This window comes from Podarcis tiliguerta (genome assembly GCF_965153285.1).
Source record: "Podarcis tiliguerta genome assembly, chromosome: 8".
Classification (NCBI taxonomy): Eukaryota; Metazoa; Chordata; class Lepidosauria; order Squamata; family Lacertidae; genus Podarcis; species Podarcis tiliguerta.
This window is the reverse complement of record NC_139541.1, coordinates 22,438,596-22,460,071: the sequence shown is the minus strand read 5'-3', so window position 1 is coordinate 22,460,071 and position 21,476 is coordinate 22,438,596. Positions and strand designations below refer to the sequence as shown.

At 46.5% G+C, this 21,476-nt stretch overlaps 1 protein-coding gene across 1 annotated transcript; it reads right to left on the bottom strand.

The window, feature by feature from the left end:
• Nucleotides 1-884: 884 nt before the first annotated feature.
• On the bottom strand, nt 885-20,020 carry LACTBL1 (lactamase beta like 1). Its single transcript, XM_083454553.1, has 8 exons — nt 19,902-20,020; nt 19,434-19,518; nt 10,267-10,408; nt 7,810-7,919; nt 6,816-6,973; nt 5,782-6,029; nt 5,067-5,172; nt 885-3,147 (listed from the first exon to the last, which is right to left on the bottom strand). Exons 2-8 carry the CDS (start codon nt 19,452-19,454, stop codon nt 2,172-2,174), a joined length of 1,761 nt encoding a protein of 586 aa, XP_083310679.1. The 5' UTR covers nt 19,455-19,518; nt 19,902-20,020; the 3' UTR covers nt 885-2,171.
• Nucleotides 20,021-21,476: the final 1,456 nt, after the last annotated feature.

Genomic DNA, 21,476 nt, shown 5'->3' with positions numbered 1-21,476 from the left:
TCTGGGGCCTGGATGGCAGCCATAGCAGTGTGTTAGCCCCTAGATGGAGGAGGGTGGAGAGAGGAAGACAGCAGAGAAAGAATATTCCCTTTGTTCCACCTTCACTGGTGGAGTAACAGCAAGCAAAGTACAGAAGCCAGCTTGAATTCTCCTCTGGCTTCTATCAGGCCTGAATTCTTGGGTGCCATGGGCTCGCTTTGCGTTTGAGTGCAGTGGATTGCTGAGATTTGCATTTTGAAACCATGAATTATGCAATCCAGAAATGTCACTATCCTTGACCCTTGTTTCCTTGAGCAACCTGGCGGGGCTATAGACGTCTTAGAAGATACAACACCCGCACGCTATTGCCATCAGCCAGCCACAAGATAAGAATTCATTTTTTTAAAATGAGTGCAAAAAGATTGTCGACCCAACACTTAGCAATCCATTCAGACCAAAGTGTTTTATTGGAAGGGTATATTTTACAAGAGGTTTTATATTCCTGCGCAATACATTTACGGGACCAAAGCCATGAACAGCCCCATTCCCTCACTATGCCTGCAAACATCCTTCTTCAAACTGAAACACACATTTTTAAGCCGGGGTGAATGGAATCTGTTGATTTTGGTTTCTCTCCATTTTTCCTGTTGAACTTCCAAATCAGTTTGCTGTTTTTATTTTTTAAAAGTCCTCATGTAAATCCACCAGCGTTTCAGCACAAATTTCTCCCTTTCTGTACAAAATGTTGCCTGATGCAATTATTTCTATATTTATAATAATATAATAATAATAATTTGTTATTTATGCTCCACCCATCTGGCTGGGCTTCCCCAGCCACTCTGGGTGGCTTCCAACCAAATATTAAAATACAGTAATACATCAAATATTTCACGAATATATGCATTTTGGGGGCCCGCTTGCCCCTAACAGATGCATTTTTTTTTTGCACACATTATTTGGCATCACAAAATCTGAAGAAGCGCAGATTTTGAAGGACGGCTGTGTTTCAGTTAACACACTATTTTGGAAGGTGTGCATTAGGTGACCCAAATCACACCCAAGTTCTCCCATCCCATGAATACCCATCTCTTCATACTGCCCTGGTGTGAATACATCCGAACAAGACTCACATCGTATATTAAAAAGGACACAACCATTCATCTACAGAAACACCACACTCTAGGGGTAGATCCTGCATCCAGAGACTGTCCGGGATGATGGTGGTTCTACTGTGTTCCATTTACAAGGTTTTGTACAAAGCTATGAAGCAATTCCATGACCTTCTGTTCCATCTCTCAGCTGACCCTGTGCTGTTATTATTATTATGTCCACACAAAACTTCCCTAGTCCATGGAGATGCCAATGGGCTCAATGTACTGCTGGCTGGCTGGGCTTCAATTAGGGGTTGGCAACCTCAGGTCCAAGAGCTCAGTGCAAACTCCCAGGTTTCTCTGTCTGGCTCTGCTGACCCTCCCCAGCCACACCCCCATCTTCCCAGGCCACACCCACACCAATGCTTCCTTGCATTCCTTTCGTGTTTTCGCCTGGCTGTACTGTGTCCTTGGACTCAAATGGCTCCTGCTTGCCTGAATAGAGGATGGAAAGGGATATGTGAATGTGTCTATCACCTAGTCTATTGTACAAATGTAACACTCATATTCATTGAGCCACCTGCTTTTGCCTCTGGCCCCGCCCACCCAGGCACATGACCCCAGGAAGGAGTTCACGAAGGGAATGCAGACCCCAGGCTGAAGAGGATTTCCCTACGCCTGGCCTTTTTGAAGGGCCCAGGCATTTCCCCCCTCTCTTTCTCCCTCTTTTCCTCCAAGATTTGAGATTGCCCCTAGATCAGAACCTAGGCATGGAGAGAACTTGAAGGTGTCCCAAGAACATGATCCTAGAAGCTGTGCTGCTATTGCAGGGGGCAGGGAACTGCCTCCCAAACTTTTCGTGTCTTGGTGACCTATAAGGTGACTGGGGCAAGTCCAAGTAGACAGCCGTGGAGTTTGTGTTGGGTATTGGAGAGGGAAGAGGAAGAGGAAAGCTAAGCCATTGGCGGAGCTGGATGTTCTCGGTTCCTTGCCACCTTGCCCTTTCTTTTCTGCAACCTGGTTGTTGGACAGCAGACCTGGGGGAAGTTGATACAGGGAGCTCAGAGTAGAAAATATCTCTCTCACCACTTCTGCTAGCAGTTAACTGTAGAATACTGGCTTGCGCTGGATGCGCACGACATTGTACGTGTTCAGACCCGGAGCATCGAAGCCAGGGGACAAGCCCTTGCGATCGAAAGGGTAGAAATTGAAGAGCTGCCCATCCTGGGTCTCCAGGGACACGGAGGCGGAGCCTAAGTGCAGTGTGCATGGGAATTCCTTATCAAACACCACCTGGAAGACGCGGTCCTCAAGGTGATGCAGCTTGATGGTCCGATAATTCTCCGGGATCAACTCCTCGATGTGCGGCCCAAACTGCTGCATGACCAGCACTCCGCCGCCCCCAACCTTAATCTCATAGAAAGTCAGGTTGGAATAGGTGTAGTAGCCAACGTAAGGAGTAGGGCTTGGAGGTGGGTTGAGGCTCTTCTCTGCCTCGCGGAAGGCGGACTCCATGGCGGGGATCAGGTACTCGTAGGTCTGAGCTACGACGTCTCCTCGAGGGCGGGGACCAGCCATCAGCACAATGAAACTCAGGCGGAGCTTGGGGACCAGGGAGAAGGTGGCCGAATAGCCGTCCAGGTCACCGTCCTTCCTAATGATGTCATAGCCCAGTTGCTCGTTGATCTCCCAGGGCGTGCCGGTCTTGTTGGCAAAGTATTCGCTGGAGCACTTGAAGAGGGGGGTCAGCATGGTCTTCACGGTGTCAGGCTCCAGGAGACGCCGGTGGTATGTGCCCAAGAAGACCATGGCCAGTTTGGCCAGGTCAGCAGCTGTGGAGTACATCTGCCCAGAAGGTCTGTACCAGCCCAGGTCATAGAGGGGTGCTGTCTGACCGCTGCTGTAGAAACCCACAGCCATCTGAGAGCGGATGGGAGGCGTGATGTCAAAGCCTGTGTCCTCCATCCCCAAGCGGTCAAGGATGTTCTCAGAAACCCAGCGCTGGTACTCGCCTTCTGCAGCGTGTTCAGCTAGGACGTGGGCCATTAACGAGAAAGCCAAGTTGCTATAATGACATCTGGGAAGAGAGAAAGAGGGATAGAAAGGAGCAAACTTTTTTTCCAGGGTGCCCACTGAGTTTGACCTGAAATACTTGATGCAGTCATCCCACCTGCATCACAGAGACATGGATAAAGAATGTCAACTGGAACTTAGCATGGTGCTAATGCATCTTCTTATTCTATTAATGCAAATTTTACAGAGATGGGTGAAATGGATTATTTGGTGCTGTTTTACTAAAAGACCCAGGAAGAGTTTTCTAAGTGATATTTGGCTTACATATTGGCTGGCAGGGACAAAAGAAATAATGGGATCTGCACTGTTGCAAAGATTCATAAAAGGTTTCTGTTTCCATTTGGGTTAGTCATGCCATTTAATTTCTATGGGTCTTTTCTGAGTAGGACTATCACTGCATATAACTCTATGCATGTTTACTCATTTTATGCTATAAATTATATGATTTTTGTGTTTTGCACATAATGAAGTTTGCGTTGAGATTCCTGCATTGCAGGGGGTTGGACTAGATGACCCTCAGATCCTTTCCAACTCTACAGTTCTATCATTGAATGAACTGGAATTTGGGGATGAATGAAAAGTTGCCAAAACGAGCAACACTCTATGATCTCTGTATGCTTCCAAAAATCTCACTCAAAAGAATATCAATGCAATGGTCTGCACAATCACATAGGAAGCTGTCAGACCCTTGGTTCATCTCACTCAGTGTGCCTACACTGACTGGCAGCAGCTCTCCAGGATTTCAGACCAGGAGCCTACTTGGAGATCGACATGGATGGAACTTTCTGTGTGAAAAATGGGAGTTTACTAAGCTACACCACTTCCCCAAAGGATGTAGATGGATACACATCAGAAGGACAACATTGTAAGTATATGCTTTTCATTCCATCCTCCCCACACTCTCTTAACTGCCTACTGAATGTATACTACTGAAGGGGTCTGAATTGCAGCCAGATCCATTGTGAGATTAAACACTTACAAAAAAATATCTTAGGAAAGGACAGGAGAGGAAAGGGATCAGCTAAGCTGCTTTGACGATTTCTCACAGCTGAAGCACGTACATCACCGTTTGGTGTCAAAGCCAGAACTGTGGCGTTTGTCGTGGATCAGCTCCTTGAGCCTATCCAGCAATACACAAAACCTTGGTTGCAGGCTAATCCATTTCAGCCCTTCAACCGGACTAGTAAACTAGAAAGCTGTCACAGTGAGAAACCAGCTTTTGTTTTACACCTGTACATATCCAGGTAAAGTAAGATCGTTGTCTCACTGTTTGAAGCCTTAAAACAGGTGTGGGGAGATTTTTCAATGGTTGCATTCCTTTGTATGCAACCATCTGGGTTCCTCAGGCCAGTGGTGAGCAGGGCCAAAGGCAAATTGGGTAGGGCAATTGATGTGACACTTACCTTTATACAGTAGGCTACATTGCGACCAAACAAAGCTTAGCAATTTCTACACCTACACACATCTCTCCTTCTGCCATCCAGGCGAACAAGAGATGTTGTCACAGTTCAAGGACACATTCCAGTCAGCCAAATGCACTCAAGGAGGGCTGGAGAGGGGTGTGACCCAAGGAGGGGGCATGGAACGTGGAGACTCTCAGGGACTAGATAAATAGGCTTGGAGGACTGCAAACCCTCGTTCGAAATGTGATTAGAGAGTGCTGGGTAGGGTACAATCATTCCAGCTTTCCCATAGCTCCCCTTCTTCCCTTCCCCCTGTGTTCTCCTTATATGGTGTTGCAATTAATAACTGCAACAGTTTGGAAACAGTCTATCTGGCTTGAGCTACAAATCAGTACCAATTGTAACAACCCATTCGGCTGTAGTGGTCTGTATCTGCTTCAACCAGATCCAGACAGGGCACAAATCAGCCCAATTTGGTTCAATTTGGCCAAACATGGTGCAAAGTCCTAGGCATTCTCACCTGGTTCCTGGGTCAGCCACCAGGACGTCATCTTTCAACAGTGCCAATGCTTCTTGGGTTGTCCCCTTCCACAACAAAGTGGTTGAGCGCAGCCGTCGGGGCAAACCTGCAGTACCCGAGACATGAAAGAGAAGTCACTCATACTATCTACTGATGTCAGTTGGGAAAGAGGTTTGTGATAGGCTCTCACTTGCCTGATCTGGGTGGTTTAGAGCAAGGGGGAGTGGATTTCAGACTTGGAAAACCAGAGCCAGTAGATACAAACTATAGGAAGGGGTGATGGGAGTTTTAGTCCAACAGCACTCATGTCTCAGCCTGAGGATTCCTCATCAGAGGATGACTCAGAGGCCCTGGAATAGCACGAAGCTTTGGATCAGGCTCAGTTTGAGGATGAAGAGCCAGGATCCTTACATGAGACTATTTGGGGTTTGGCATCTGCACTATGGGAGAGATTGGCTGCTGAAAGTGAGGCTGAACAAGTCCTGAGCCCATGGGAGAGATGGGGCCTTTTATGAGACTGACAGAAAACCCATTCCATCCAGAGAGGTGTCTGGCTGCAGACAAGAACTCCTCAGGAATCAAGTCTTCACAAAAGTAGGATCCTTCTCCCAAGGAGACTTCTGGAGAAAGACAAGCTTATAGACATCTAATGAGGTCACGGTGTGGTTCCATCTCAAAGGCCTGACAGGTTCTCTCCACACGTGCAATCCCTCACCTGAGAGCTGACTGGCCATTCTGCGCAAAGTCACTGGAGACGGCTTGAGGGGCAGTGATCCCTTCTCCAGGAAGATCAGTCCATCCGCTGAGTATCTCTGCTCCGACTCTTTGAGCCGCCCTAGGGGGTTCTTAATGGTGAAGCTCTGGGCATAACGTTCTAAAGGGTCATCAAGTGATGTCACCTTCCCTTCCTCCCACAGCTTGTACAACATGATGGTGGGGAAGATCTTGGAGACGCTTGCAATCCTACCAGGCACAAACAAACAATGCATAATCAGCTGGAGCAGGGGAGGCAAATAGGACACCCTCCAGACATGGTTGGATTTCGGGTCTAATCAGACCCAGGCAGCTAGCTTATACCAAGTCAGATCTTTGGTCCACTTAGTTCAACATTGCCTGTACCAGTGTTTCCCAAACTTGGGTCTCCAGCTGTTTTTGGACTACAACTCCCATCATTCCTGGGATGATGGGAATTGTAGTCCAAAACAGCTGGATATCCAAGTTTGGGAAACATTGGTCTATACCAACTGGCAGAGGCTCTTCAGGGTTTCAGACAGGGAATCTTTCCAAGGCCTACTTGGAGATGATAGGAATTGAATCTGAGACCTTCTGCATGCAAAGCACATGCTAAACCACATTCAATAGTCAGGTATGATGGGAATTGTAGCCCAATAACAGATATGTAGGCTACCCTAGGCTGTGTTGGCTACCAAAGGACTTCCCATGGAAAGCTTCCTTTTCTTGGAAACATTCCACAACAAAGGATTTCCCTCACACCTCCTCCCCATGGACACCATTTGCTGGAAATGGAACCTCTTCTTCAAAGTGTCATTGAAGCACGTAGTCCAAGAATGTAGTCTGGAGCATTGGTGTAGTTCAGAAATGACTACACTGACCGTTTGTGGGTTTCTTGGGTTGCAGGCAGGGGTCTTTCTCAGAGAAGACACTGCAGACAGAAATGTGCAGGCCGTTGAGACAAGAGACTCAGGCCGTTTGCCTCACCTGTCCAGCTGGAGTGAGCAGCAGGCTCACCTGTAAATGGTGTATTCATTGGGGATGCCTGAGAAAGGGTCGGAGCCGTTGCGTTTCCCAAAGTTTCCTGTCCATAGTACTGTGTCGTTGTAGATGACGATGGCTGACAGAGCTGGCAGGCCAGGGCTCCGGATTTTGTGACGGAGAAGCGTGTCTACCTGCAGGAGATTTGAGAAGGGTAAAGAATGGAGAATCAGAGGCCTTCATCACCATCACTATCATCATCATTTCTCTCTCTCTCTCTCTCTCATATATTTCTTTGCTTCTTATGATGGGATATCTTTGGATTACCCATCTATGAGTGATAGCTAATCACTAAGGTTGCAATGAATTTTCAACTCCATGAGAAATGCTCCCTGAGAAAACCTGAACTGTTCCTTTTCCACAGCTGTTCCTTTATTGCTTCTGCTTTCTGCTGGGTGCCATTCCCTCTGCCCAACTCTCTGCATGATAAGAGATCACACAAAGATTGTGATAACGTCAGCCTGTTCTGTTTGGGTGATGATGTCAGAGAGCTAAGCCTGGGCCAGTCAGTACTTCCTACTTACACTCTGAACAGCCCCAAAACGTAGCCAATCAGACAAAACTGCAATGCTAATTCGAAAGCGAGGCTTCCTATTCAAACTCTGAATGGCCAGTGATGGAGTCGTGATATTGGTTGATATCACGAAGCCAGCTCAGAGGATGGCAGGGCTTCCCCCTCTCGCTCGGGACTTTCTTTCTTTAACCCATTGTGTATACCCCTTAACTTGATGAAAGATCCCCCTAAGTAGTTTACAAAGGCCAACCTAAAAGAGGAAAATCCATTAAGAAAGGCCAATAAAAACAAGAGGAAGTTAACGCAGCAAATACAAATAAAACCAGCTCTCTTAAAACCATTACACTTCATAAAATCGCAAAGTTGCATGATAGAAATCGCATGCCTGGATAGACTTGCAGAAATGAAAAAAAAAAAGCTAAGCTTTCACCCTCCATAAGTCTCACCACAACGTACCTTTTCGAGGGCATCCTTCAGTATTGGGATTGGGTGGTCCAAAGGCACGGGGTCTGGGTAACGGGGACACATCTGTACCGCTTCTGGCCTGACCTCCATCACTGATGGGGCTATGAACAGAAACAGAGACAGATTGGTGGGAATGCCATGGTTCAGGTGCTTAGGGAATTTGAGAGGCAGTGTGTTGTAGTGGTTAGAGTATCAAACTAGGACCTGGGAGACCAGGGTTCGAATTTCCACTCAGCCATGAGGCTCTCTGGCTGACCTTGAGCCAGGCACTGTCTCTCAGCCTGGCTGACCTCACAGGATTGAATGGAGACACCTTGAAAGCTGTGACATAAATGCCGTAATAAAGGAACAAACATTTCAAATCAATAATATCTGAATTGGCCATCCTCCTTTCTACTGTCTTCCTATCAAACAGGGCCAATGGAGCTTCCAAGGGGAAAACAAACACACCCATGGAAAACCTGGAAGCTGATGCATATAGGCCCCAGCTTTTGGATCTTCGACAATTATTCCTGCATCGAAGGGGGTTGGACTAGATGACCTCTGGGGGAATCCCTTCAAACTCTATGATTCTAAGATTCTCCCAGCCTTTTAAATTGACACCACTCTCTTTTATCTTGGCTGTTACTGAGTGAGAGGTTGTTGGGAGCTTAAGCTGCATGTGTATAATAATAGAATGAAAATAAAAACCCGCTTATTTGCAAGCGTAATGATGCTGAATTGTTAGGGGTGCTGCAAAGCCAGGGAAGGCAGCCTAAAAGCCAAACAAGGACACTCTCCCCTCCACCCAGCTTTTGTCTCCCTTCCCTCTGCCTCCTTCGCAGCCTCTCCATTGAGCTCAGAACACCAGCTGCGTTCTGAAAACCTCTTTTACCAGCAGCTAATATAACCGGAATGGAAAGGGGCACGTTGAGAAAGCAGATGTAGAATTACTAATCTATTGACAGCGGCAAGGCTGTCTGCTTCATTGTATTGGGGAAAGATCACTTCCCCAATTAACGGAATCTGGGGCACTGGTATTAACGGCTAAGATAGTGTTTCATGGAAAGGTTTGAGACAATAGGCAGAGACATAATAAACATTTTCCTCAATGGTTAATCAGCAGCGGAGCAGTTCAAATAAAGCAACAAGAAAACATTTGCAATGCATTTCTATAAGTGTATGAGAAAAGCCCACATGCTAGATCAGACCAAAGGCTCATCTAATTCAACATTCAGTTCTCACAGTGGCCAAGCAGATGCACACACACACACACACACACACACACACACACACACACACCCCTGGATGGGAGCAGCAGCAGAACCTGATTGAAAAAGCATGCCTTCCATTTTCAGTTTACCAACTGCCTCTGGCAGTTCCGCAGATCAAAAGTGGTCAAATGGGTTTTGCATAAAAATATGCGTTAAAAAAATAGTTTCTCTCTAGGCACTTTTTTCTCGTTTTATCATAATATATATATATATATATATATATATATATATATATATATATACATATACAGTGTATATATATATATATATATATACAGTGGACGCTTGGGTTGCAAACATGATCCATGCGGGATGCACATTTGCAACCCGCAGCGGTGCGTCTGTGCATGCGCGGGTTGTGATTTGGCGCTTCTGCACATGCACGACAGCCAAAACCCAGAAGCAACCCATTCCGGTACTTCCGGGTTTCGGCGGGTCCGTAACCCAAAAAAACACAACCTGAAGTGTCTGTAACCCGAGGTATGACTGTATATTGTGTGCATTTTGAGCCAAGGCTTGCGTCAGGACACTAGAGAAGCGTGGAATCTGATCTGCACACTAGTCCAGGAAGTGCAGATCCACACCCTCCAACATTTCTCTGATGAAAATAGGGACATCCTATTCAACAACAACTTTATTATTTAAACCGCATCCATCTTGCAGAGTTGCCCCAGCCACTCTGGGCGGCTTCCGACATACATAAAAAAACATAATAAAACATTCAGCATTAAAATACTTCCCGACACTGGGCTGCTTTCAGATGTCTTCTAAAAGTTGCATAGTTACTTATCTCCTCGGCTCAGGGTGCAGCATCACTCCAGACCTCCCCAACATTTCTCGAATATGGATGTCCCACCATGCCTTCCAACATTTCTCCAATGAAAATAGGAAATAGGCATCCTGAGATCAAATTAGAAACTGGGATGGCTTCCATAAATCTGGGACTGTCCCTGGAAAACAGGGACACTTGGGGAGTCTGCAGGTCAGGTCAGCTGATATGAGAATTTGCAAAGACTAAATTCCTTTAAAAATCCCTAGTTGCCTGGTAGAAGTGTGAACATGGTGCATATGTGTGTGTGTTATAAAGAAAACCTGTAAACGGTTCCCCCCTGCTACTCTGGCCCCCTCCACACTCTTCTGATGAGAAGTGCCGTGAAACTCTTTGGCCAGAATGGGCACCTGGTTCAATACTTACTGGGCTCCACTTTGGGAAGGCTATACTGCCAGAGGAAGCAGCTGGTCATGGCAACCGAGAGAAGGAAGAAGACGAGGAGAGCCACATGGATCAACTTCACTTCCATAGCAGAGAGCCGGAAGAGGCTGTGGCCACCAGAGGCCTGCTGGAAGCAATGTTTAGGAGATATTTAGCAAGGTTTTAAGAATCACAGCTGAAACCACAGAACACTACACACAGCATGGAGAATTACATTTTAAGAAGGACACTGGGAAAAGGGTCGTAGCTCAGTGACAGAGCAGAAGGTGCCTGCCACATTTCCTGGCCCTGGCCTGAGATGCTGAAGAGCCACTGCCAGCCAGTGTAGACAATACTGGTCTATATGGACCAATGACCTGACTCGGTATAAGACAACTTTCTATGTTCTTGGGAAGTGTGTGTGTATGTGTGTGCCCTGTAAGGACAACCTTTGACCCTTTATATGTTCCCTCTAAAAATTGCTTGCTTGGGCAGGGTCCCTTCTTTGTCTATACAAGGAGAGGGACGAAACTAGAATTCATTTACTCTGCCTGTCTTTGGCTCTGGCACCCCCTACTGTTGGCCTCCCTGCTTTTCACCCTACCAATCTCAATGGGCATCAGCCAACACCGGCCTTATGAAAGGATACCTTTTTCGCCAATGGTGAAATGGCCAACTGTTTCCTACACTCTTCTGATTCTGTTTGACCTCCTATGTTGGAGGCAGTGATGCTTCTGAATAATGGTTTCTGGGAATCCCAGGTGGATGCACTCAGGTCTTATTTATGGGTTCCCATGGAGGCATCTGGTTGGTCACTGCAAGAACTGGATGCTAGGCTAGATGGGCCATGGGGGTGATCCAGCAGGGCTCTTTTTATGTTCTCATCTATTCTTTAAATTAAGGGCTCATCCACACCTCCGCTCATCCCATGTGTAGAAAGCACGGGTCTGAGTGGTTTCCCCCTTGCTCCCTTCCTTTCCAAGGGAAAACCCGTTCTTTTGTGCCAAATTGGAGCAAACAGCAATCCAGAGAAAACACAAATTGCTGCTTGCTCCCCGGGGGGAAGCAGCAGGAAGAGAGGAAATGTGGGCAAGCTAACATAATAAAAAAAATCTCCAAGCCTTTGATACAAAAACAGTTTTGTAAAAAGCAGTAACTTTCAGTAACATTTCCTAGTTAAAGAAAGTAAGATAAAAACAAATCAAATGTATGCATATTGAAATTAAAAACAAGCAGTGTAGAAAGCAGAGGTGCAGGAGTCAGAATTGAGGAAACTTTGGGGAAACTAAGTTTTAAAGAGGTGTTTAAATGTCATTCCTGTCTGCCTCGCTGATTGTCTTCAAGGGACAACCCAGTGGTTGCAGAACAACCAGCAGGGTCTCTTCAGAAGATCTCAAACATCAGCTTAGTCTGTGTTAGGGGAGGTGATCTTGTAGATATCCTGGTCCAAAATTGTTTCAAGCAGACCCCCCATTTCCAAAACATCACAGCTTCAGAGAACGTAATGGGCACCCCTAGATCGTGACCATTTTCTTCATCTTTTGGGTTGAGACCCATAAGGGAATTGCTGCAAGCCCTACGGTGGACCACTTCAACATCATCACATCCCTCCCCCAACTAAATAGCAGTTAACAAGCATGGGGGGAAGTGAGAAAGAGAGGGTATATCTAGGATACAAATTTATACCAGCTCTATAGAATTTTTAGTGGCATAGGATTCCCTCAAGGAACTTGGAAATTTTAGTTTAGGGTAGGTGTCAATTATTTTCTGTTGGATCTCTCCCTCCCTCCCTCCCATAACACACACACACACACAGAGAGAGAGAGAGAGAGAGACTGCAAATCCCAAAGAAACCTTTGTAATAATAAAAAGTATCCCTTGTGATGGAAACTTCTACAATAGCTTTCTCAACTCTGACTAAATGTAGACAACCTGGGTACCTACCTAATTCAAATGTTATGGAAAAAATATGTATCCATACTTTGACATCCACATTTGTCTGAATTTTGCCATGCAGTTCTCCAGCTAAGTAATGAGCATGGAAATGTATCTGCTGGGGTACAATGCGCCTTACTTGCTAAATAGCATACAGAAAAATGGCTTTGCAAAAAAAAAGGGGGATGGGGTATTTGGGGCTAAATTGCTTACATGTGCATAGAATTCTCCCTCATATGCTGCAAATTTTCAATAGGGACATTTTAGAAAAATGGATGTGGAAATGAGAAGAACTAAACTTAAGTTTGGAGAAATAGCAAGAAGCAGAGAGAAACTGAAAGCGACTGCTTTGCCCATCCCTGGGTGCCACCTCCCCAGCCCTTGCCCAGCCTTACCAGCAGGAACTGGGGCTACTGCAAGCCCAACAGAAGGCACTCCCTCCTTCTGCAGTCTCGAGGTCTTCCGGGCAATGCCATAATGGGCAAGCTGTCATCCACAATGGAGCTGCAACCCATTAGAGGACGACTCTCCACCATGCGCTGTGGACACCGTTGCTGATTCTGGCTGTTGTGGGTTTGCTCCAGTCCCCTTTTGGCATTTCCCACACACACACACACACCGCACCAGCTGCAGGCCTCCCCCTCTCACCACTGTCCTCAGGGACCCCATGGCCCTGCCAACAGGGTGAAAGCCAGAGATTTCCTTGGCTAAACCCCCTGGGGGAGGGGGCGTAAGCTGCTGTGTGCTCTGTTTATGTGCTCTGGGATCCCTGCAGCCTGGCAGACACTGACTCCAAAGAACTGGATTCTCCTGTCAAGCTGCCTCATTCCAGTACACAGACACAGATACAGATACAGACACAGACACACACACACACACACACACACACACACACACACACACACTGTCTCTTTGCACAGCAGTATCTCACCCTGTGGATCCCACACCAGTGTCTGGGCCCTGGACATTCCCATAAGGGAACATTTGAAACTGCAATATACTGAGTCAAACCATTGGTCCAGCTAGCTCAGTGCTGTCTACACTGACTGGCAGAAGCTTTCCAAGGTTTTCAGGCAAGGGTTTCTCCCAGCCCTCAAGGGGTTTGGATTTGGGACCTTCTGCAGGCAAGGGAGATGCCCCACCACTGGGCTATGTTAATACAAAACAGGGAGTTCCCTCGAATCTCCTGCAGACGGGAAAGCAAAAACAAGCCCAACCCCTAACAGATTCGCTCATGTGAGTTCACCGCAGTGTAATTTCACTCCGGCATGTTAAAGGAAACCAACAGAGCCACTGAAACAACCAGCGATATCAATTTTAAAACCAGCCAGGGTGCAATCTGAGCAAACTCAGGGGAATGGGGGAATACTTAGAGTTGCTTTATTTTTATTTTAAAAAAGGGTTGTTGTGAATAGCATAGTTGTGCAACTCAAGGTGAAACAACATGCTATCTTGGAAAAATATAGGGTTTCCAAACCAAGACTTTGCTGCTGTAACACAAACATGGGGATTTGTTAAGGATGAATTAGAGGGTGAGAATGGAGTGTTTATTTCCTCTGACATCCACGGATTCTCCCCCATAAATGACTCTTTTTTTTGGTCTCAGAACATGGCAGCAGAGTGGGAAATGTTTCTGCCATTATGTCCCTTTAGGATTCCTTTGGGTTTGCCCTGCTTTGCACTCTGCCAAACCTGTCCACATTCTCGATTAACCCCGCAGCCACAGAGACATTTGTCTCCACACATTTGCTAAATGGATAGAGGGGAGATCAGGGTTATGTCTGCTTAGCTCCGCATTTGATGCTGGACATCCCACCGGTCAGTTTCGATTTCTCCCATTTTTCCAATCTTAAATCCAGTTTTTCCACATTTCTGCATCAATTTGCAGTTGCTTCATTGCATTTTAAAAGGCTTCACGGGCATTAGTCAGAAACACAGGATTATATCCAACGCTAGTCCGATTAGTCCCACTGAATTGAACAGACATGGCTAAATTTGGTTCATCGATTTTAATGGGTCTTCTCTGAGTCCAATTTAGTTGGTGACATCCCTTACATTAATCCTACCACAAACATTTTTGAGAGCTGTTTTCTTTAATGGCATCCCCCCCCCCCAAAGTCATTTTCACCCATATACAGTATTCTGAATGTATAAGAGCAAGGGCAACTAAGGAAGCTGAGATAGCTCAGTCGGTTGAGCATGAGACTCTTAATCTCTGGGTTGTGGGTTCGAGTCCCACATTAAGCAAAAGATTCCTGCATTGCAGGGGGTTGGACTGGATGACCTTTCCGGTCCCTTCCAGCTCTACAATACTACGATTCGATGACCAAGGCTGGGGCATCATGAAAGGAGAGCACATTGCTGGTCCTTCTGGCTGCAGTTCCATAGCCATGGAAACATCCCTACCAAGGCTGGTGCTCCACCGGTTGCCACCCTACTGGGTCTTCTTTGTTAACATAGGAAATCATTGGTCCATCTAGCTCAGCATTGCCTACACTGACTGGCAGCAGCTCTTGGGGGTTTCAGGAAGGGAGCCTTTTCCAGGCCCACCTGGAGATGCTGCTGGGGATTGAACTTGGGACCTTCTGCATGCAAAGCAGATGTTCTACCATGGAGTTGTCCCCTTTGATCCCCCTAAGCTGCAATAATAATAATGAAAACATTTGTGCTGGGCTGAGGATTGGGGCAGGTGTGTCTGTCTGCACCCTGCAATGTCAGTCTCTGCCAGCTTCTGCCTGAGAAGTGAGCCAGTATGGCTCCATTAGTGCAGGATTGCTGCCAGCAGGAGCCCGCAGGAAGTTCAAAACTGGGGCATTCCAGGCATGGGAGGAGCAGGGTCCCACTGCTACCATGGCTGCTGCAGTGATTTGCCTGGCTCCCTGCCTACCTTTCACTCAGTCTGGTGTGAGTGATGGGCCTGTGAAAGTAAAAAAAAAAGTAAAGGACCACTGGATAGTTAATTCCAGTCAAAGGCAACTATGAGGTTGTGGCGCTCATCTCGCTTTTGGGCTGAGGGAGCCGGCATTTGCCCGCAGACAGCTTTCTGGGTCATGTGGCCAGCAGGACTAAACCACTTCTGGTGCAACGGGACACCGTGACAGAAGTCAGAGTGCATGGAAATGCCATTTACCTTCTCGCCAGAGTGGTAACTATTTATCTACTTGCACTGGTGTTCTTTTGAACTGCTAGGTTGGCAGGAGCTGGGACAGAGCAACGGGAGCTTGCTCCGTCGTGGGGATTCAAACCGGCGACCTTCTGTGATGGCAGCTTGAGACCTGCCTCTCCATCATGTCCCCCTGCTGCCTGCCTGGAGTTTGGATTCTCCTGTTGGTTCCCTTTCAGCCATTCTGGCTTCCCAGAAGCACCACTGCTTTCATCGAGGAGCAGGGATTAATCCTGCGAGAATGGGGAGGGGGAGTTTGCACTTCCCTCTCACAGAGAGATTGCATATTAATTCTCTCTAATGCTTCTCAGCCATGTAGGCAAAATGCGGGGGGGCTGACCTCAGCTATTTATAAAAAAACCCCTTCAATCTCCTCTTAGCATCTGCTGGGGCGGGGGATTACCCCAGCCAATGGGCAGCCCCATCCTTCTCTCCTATAACAAGATCCCTGTGGGGCTGATTACACTCCTGTGTGGTCTGTTTTCTCTTTCTGTTTGAATCCTCGCTGCCCATCAACACGCTTTAAATTACAAAGCAAGAGTCACAGTCAGGATTTCTTAAGGCAGAGCGTATCTGTACTGACCAAGAGATGCTCAGCCTGCTGAAGAACATGAAGGTCAGAATGAGGCCTGCATAGCCCAGCATATATTTTTTTGCAAGGAGCCAGTCAGTACTAGGTCATCCTGCACATCTAGGCCAGTGATCCATCAGACAACCTCAATCTTCCTCTTCCTGCACGGTTTGCAAGCAGGGGTGGAAACAATGAAAACATCCATTTAGGTGCACAAGTGAAAATATCTGAGTTCTACAGAGCCGGCCCTACCATGAGGGAGAGTGAGGCAGCTGCCTTAGGTGGCAGAACCTGGCTTGCAGACCTTCCAAGTGTTGCTATTTTCCAGGGACAGTCCCGGATTTACAAAAGCCGTCCCAGTTTCTGATTTGATCCTGGAATGTCCCGCTTTTACTTAAGACAACCCTATTTCCATCAGAGAAATGTTGAAGGGTATGGTAGGAAGTCCCTATTTTCACCAGAGAAATGTTGGAGGGTATGAAGTTATCCAACCCCCAAGCCATCTGAAGGCAGCTCTGCATAGGTAAGGTTTCTAAATGCTTAATGTTTTATTATGTTTTTATATACATGTTGCAAACCGCCCAGAGTGGCTGGGGCAACCCAGTCAGATGGGGCTGGGTATGAATGAATGAATGAATGAATGAATGAATGAATGATTAGGACATCTCTATTTTCACTGGATAAATGTTGGAGAGTATGGTGGTAGCAACAGTCTTCCCACCACACTTCCCAAGTCCTGTTCTGCACACAATAGCCTGATGCCTTGGAATACAATGGAGGATGCTGTCCTATTGCCATTGCTGACATAAGATCCAACTGCCCATGTGGTCAGATTCTGCATGTGAAATCTGGGCAGCACCACAGGAACACAAGAAGCTGCTTTATACTGAGCCAGGTCCATCTAAGTTTTGCATTTTGTACAGCGACTTGGGGCGACTCTCTGGGGTTCCAAGCTAGAATCTTTCCCAGACCTACCTGAGCATATTGGGGATGGCACCTGGGACCTTTGGCATGGAAAGCACATGAGATACAGCCCTTCAAGCTTGTCCTTTGCACCACAAGGAGTCAAATGTCTTGGGCTGAGCCTGGGGTTCTAAAACACAGTGGGAGGGGGAGCCTCTGCCAGGACAGCAAGCACCTCACTTCACAAGTGATGGAAGGTGATCAGAGCAGCAACATGCAGCGGGAGCCGGTGTGCTCATCCCCACATCCCCTCCACCGTATATTTCCGTAACCAAATGCCAGAAGACCAGCAGAGGCTACTCCATTAATCCCCACCTGCCTGCCTCCTTATTTGCAACCAATCCAGGGATTGGCCCTGCCTGTTAGCAGGGCCTCCTTAAGTCTCAGTGTTGCCCCTTGTAGAACTCAGCAGGCTGTTTGTGCAAAACTCTCTGTCTGTCACTGGCTCTGATTTATCTATTTATTGCATTAACATTCCACCTTTTCTTCAGGGTGTGCTTGGTTCTTCCCCCTCCCACGTTTAATCCTCACAACAACCCAGTGAGGTAGGTCAGGCTGAGAGGCAGTGACCTTGCCAAGGTCACCCAGTGAGCTTCATGGCTGCATGATGATTTGAATCCCAGTCTCTCCCAGATCCTAACCACTCTAACCATTGCACCACACTGCCTCACAATAGACGAAGTATCTCAGGAGGTGATTCCACCTATTGATGGGCAGCTGACCCTCTGCGTCACCATTCCCAATAATAGGCAGGGTGAAAGCAAGACTGTAGGCTTCTTCACTGATTTTATTTTTTAAAATCATGTTATTTAGTATGGGCGTAGGCATGGGCCAGTCTACAAGTTTCTCATCCATGCCAGCTTTATTTTATTTATTAAATTTCCAAACCGCCCTTCATCCAAGGATCACAGGGTGGTTTGCAATATAAAGAAGAAGAAGAAGAAGAGTTTGGATTTGATATCCCGCCTTTCACTCCCTTTAAGGAGTCTCAAAGCGGCTCAAATTCTCCTTTCCCTTCCTCTCCCACAACAAACACTCTGTGAGGTGAGTGGGGCTGAGAGACTTCAAAGAAGTGTGACTGGCCCAAGGTCACCCAGCAGCTGCATGTGGAGGAGCAGAGACGCGAACCCGGTTCCCCAGATTACGAGTCCATCACTCTTAACCACTACACCACACTGGCTCTCACAAAAAAACACAAAAATGCATAACATAGGCAAACCAGCAGCCCCCTCTCTACACGGTTCCTAAAGGTGCAGGATCCCATCCTCTTTTGCATCTGGCTCTCCATCTGGTTAAGGAGGAAGCCCCAGCTAACAGCAGGATCCTGTTCTCAGGGTACTCCTATTGCATTTAGTAGAAGCTAATCTAGGTGGGTATGCAATAGCAGGATAAACCCTCATTCTGTGTCCCACACTTACTATGTTTTGGGAGACGGTGCTGAACTCTATTAATAAGACACTATGGGGAAAAGTAAGATTTTTCAGAGGTCAATATGTTCTTGAGCTATGTACCCATTGTATGGAAATTGACAACAGGGCAGTGAAAATGGATTCTACGCGCCCTAACGGTAGCCAAGAGACTGATACTAAAGAACTGGAAGAATAGAGGTACGATTCTGCTCACTCAATGGTGTCGCAACATGACAACATTGGCAACATATGAACGGACAGCTTGCAGACACAGACTGTCTTTGGATAAATACAATGAAATTTGGAATGCATTTATACAGAATATATTAGGTTATTGAAAAGAATATGTGGATTAGGATAATAAGAATATACATATTTGTATATTAATGTATGGTAATGTAACAGTATTGTTTCTTTTTTCCATTCTCACATTTTCTTTCTTCTTTTTCACTCTTTTTTGTAAATGATATTTTTCTTAATAAAATATTAATATATAGGGGTTTTTTATTAAAAAAGAAAAGAAAAGAAACCCTCATTCTGCTTTCTGCCCTACATTGCACCACACATCCTATGGCATGACGCAATAAAGAGTTAAATATTTGTGCTGTTTATCGTGCCCAGAAGGAGATGACCAATGATATCTATGGAACACATGAAGCTGCCTAAAATGCAGATCACTGGTCCATCCTAGCTCACTATTGTCAACTCGGACTGGCAGCATCTCTCCAGGGTTTCAAAGCAGGGACACTGAATGCCCAATCTGGAGATGCTGGGGACTGAACAGGGCTTCTGCCTGTGAAACAGGAGTTCTACTGCTGAGCTACAGCTCTTCCCCAAAGTGCCAAATTTGCAGAACTGCACTTGCGATGATTTGTTTTAAAAACCACCTTGGCTGTGTTCCCCTCCTGACTGTTGGGTTGTTTTGTTTTCCTCCATCATTTCCCCCCTCAGTTGTTCAGACTCGCCCCCAGGCAGCAGTTAACTTGCAGATACATAAATTAACCTATGCAAATGAGAAATAAGGAGGAGGATGGCAGACCTGGCCTTCTTATCGGAGAGCCCAGGTTGCTGCACCCAGAGGGCAGCCGCAGACTCCTTCTCCCCTCCCCTCCTTCTTATTGAGGCTTACCCGAAGCTGCAGGCCTTCCATAGCTCGCTACAGTTTTTCCTTCATGGCGTCCACCGATATCTCTAAAAATCCAGGGAGATGGCCCCTGCAAGAGAGGTAGGATCAGTTAGAATAGGGCTCCTTAGTTGATTGGGAGACCTGGGAAGCAGATGCTCTGAAAGTTCCCATGGCCTCCGATAAATCTTCATCACCTTTCCCTCCTCCTATATTTGCAGGTAGGATGTCTTCCTCTGGACTTTCATGTCTCTAAAAGCCCAAGGAAACTTAAATGGGTGCTCTGGTGCTAGCCAGGCACTTGGGGCTACAGGGGCACTGCCCACCTCCCCAATTCCGTTCCGGTAGACTTCTTAATTTGAGAATGGCCCAGAAGAATCCAACAAGCAAAACCACCCCTACCTCCCCAAAAAGGAGCCTCGCAAGGGCCACCAACTCCCATGCTGCAGAGATGCCATAAAAAAAAGTTCTTACCAGGCTCTCTGCTTCTGCTTTGTGTGTCCAAGCGGTGCTGCCTGGGAGTTTGGGGGCTGGCGTCCTGCTGCAGATGTTAAGACCGGACAGAACGGTAATCCCGTCGGGCGCAGATTACTCCCCTCGCCAAGGCAATGTGCAGGCTGTGGAACATCTGGTCCGGAGCAAGCCCAAATGCAGCCTGGGGTTTCAGGGGGCAGACGGGGAGGAGTGCTTTAAGCCCTGGCACAAACATTTGCTGGCTGAGCTGTGCAGGCAGCTGACCACTCCAGATTTCAGACGGGAAATGTGTTAACCGGAGCAGGAAGGGAAGGAGGTGGAAGGGTGCTGGGCCTTGGGGCAGCCAGGCAGCCTTCCTTGCAAGGGCTGTATGTGTTGAAACACAGAATCATGGAGTTGGAAGGGACCACGAGGGTCATCTAGTCCAACCCCCTGCAGCACAGTAATCTTTTGCCCAACATGGAGATTCACTGGGAAACAAATTTTTTGTTGCATTGACACCTGCAGTTGTTCTAACCTAATTTCGACATGCTGATTTCATATCTGAAGTTGGTTTTGTTCTGTAAGCTGTAGTTGCTGTTTTTTTGCAATTCATGTTTTTCACTTTTCACTATCATCTTTGTTTTTCACAATGCAAGAATTCAATATTTTATTAAACAGATAGCCAAAGTAGTACAATATGAGTATAAATGTAAGTGACTTATATAGCATTGAACATGACATGTATAGCATTGAAAATGACATGTATATCTATGTACAGCTGGAGGTATGCAAAAAAATGTACATAGTATACTGGGGAACACTTTTTTCCCCATTTTCTGTTGCATGAGATTTTTCAACATGTACGTGCTATAGTTATCTTTCAGTTTCCGACTTTTGCCGATATGTCATATTTACACAACTATAAAAATAAAGAAAAATTAAGTTGGCAAAACAATAATTACCATGTGGTTAGGGTAGATCAACATGTCAGTGTCCACTTATCCCCAGTGTAAATATGACATATTGGCAAAAGTCGGAAATTGAAAGATAGCTATAGCACGTACACAAAAATCGATTTCAGATTTGAAATCAGCATTGAAAGAACATATAAGAACAGCTGAAAAATCTCATGCAACAGAAAATGAAAAAAAAAAAAAAAGTTCCCCAGTGACAGATCAAAATAGGGGCACACTTATTTTCATAGCAAGGATGGCCCCTTGTTCTGCACCGCTGAAGTTTCTATCTTTCCTGGGTTTGTTTGCAGTTTTTGACTGATGTAAAAAAAGATTGTTCTTTTGGTAAAAGATACACTACCACACACTGCCTGAAACCCTGAAAAGCCACCTCCACTCAGCACAGAATAGGTGTGGGAAACATTTGGCCCTCTCGATGATGCTGAACTACAACTCTCATCACCCCTGGCTTTTGCCCATGCTTCTGGGGATGCTGGGAGTTGTAGTTCAGCAACACCTGCAACATGAAAAAGTCCTCCAGCCTTGGCGTAGCCAGTTCTGAGATAGATGCACCAATGGTTTGACACATCTTCCAACGTTTGCATGTTAAAGTGAATTAAGCTGTGGAAATTCACATTCC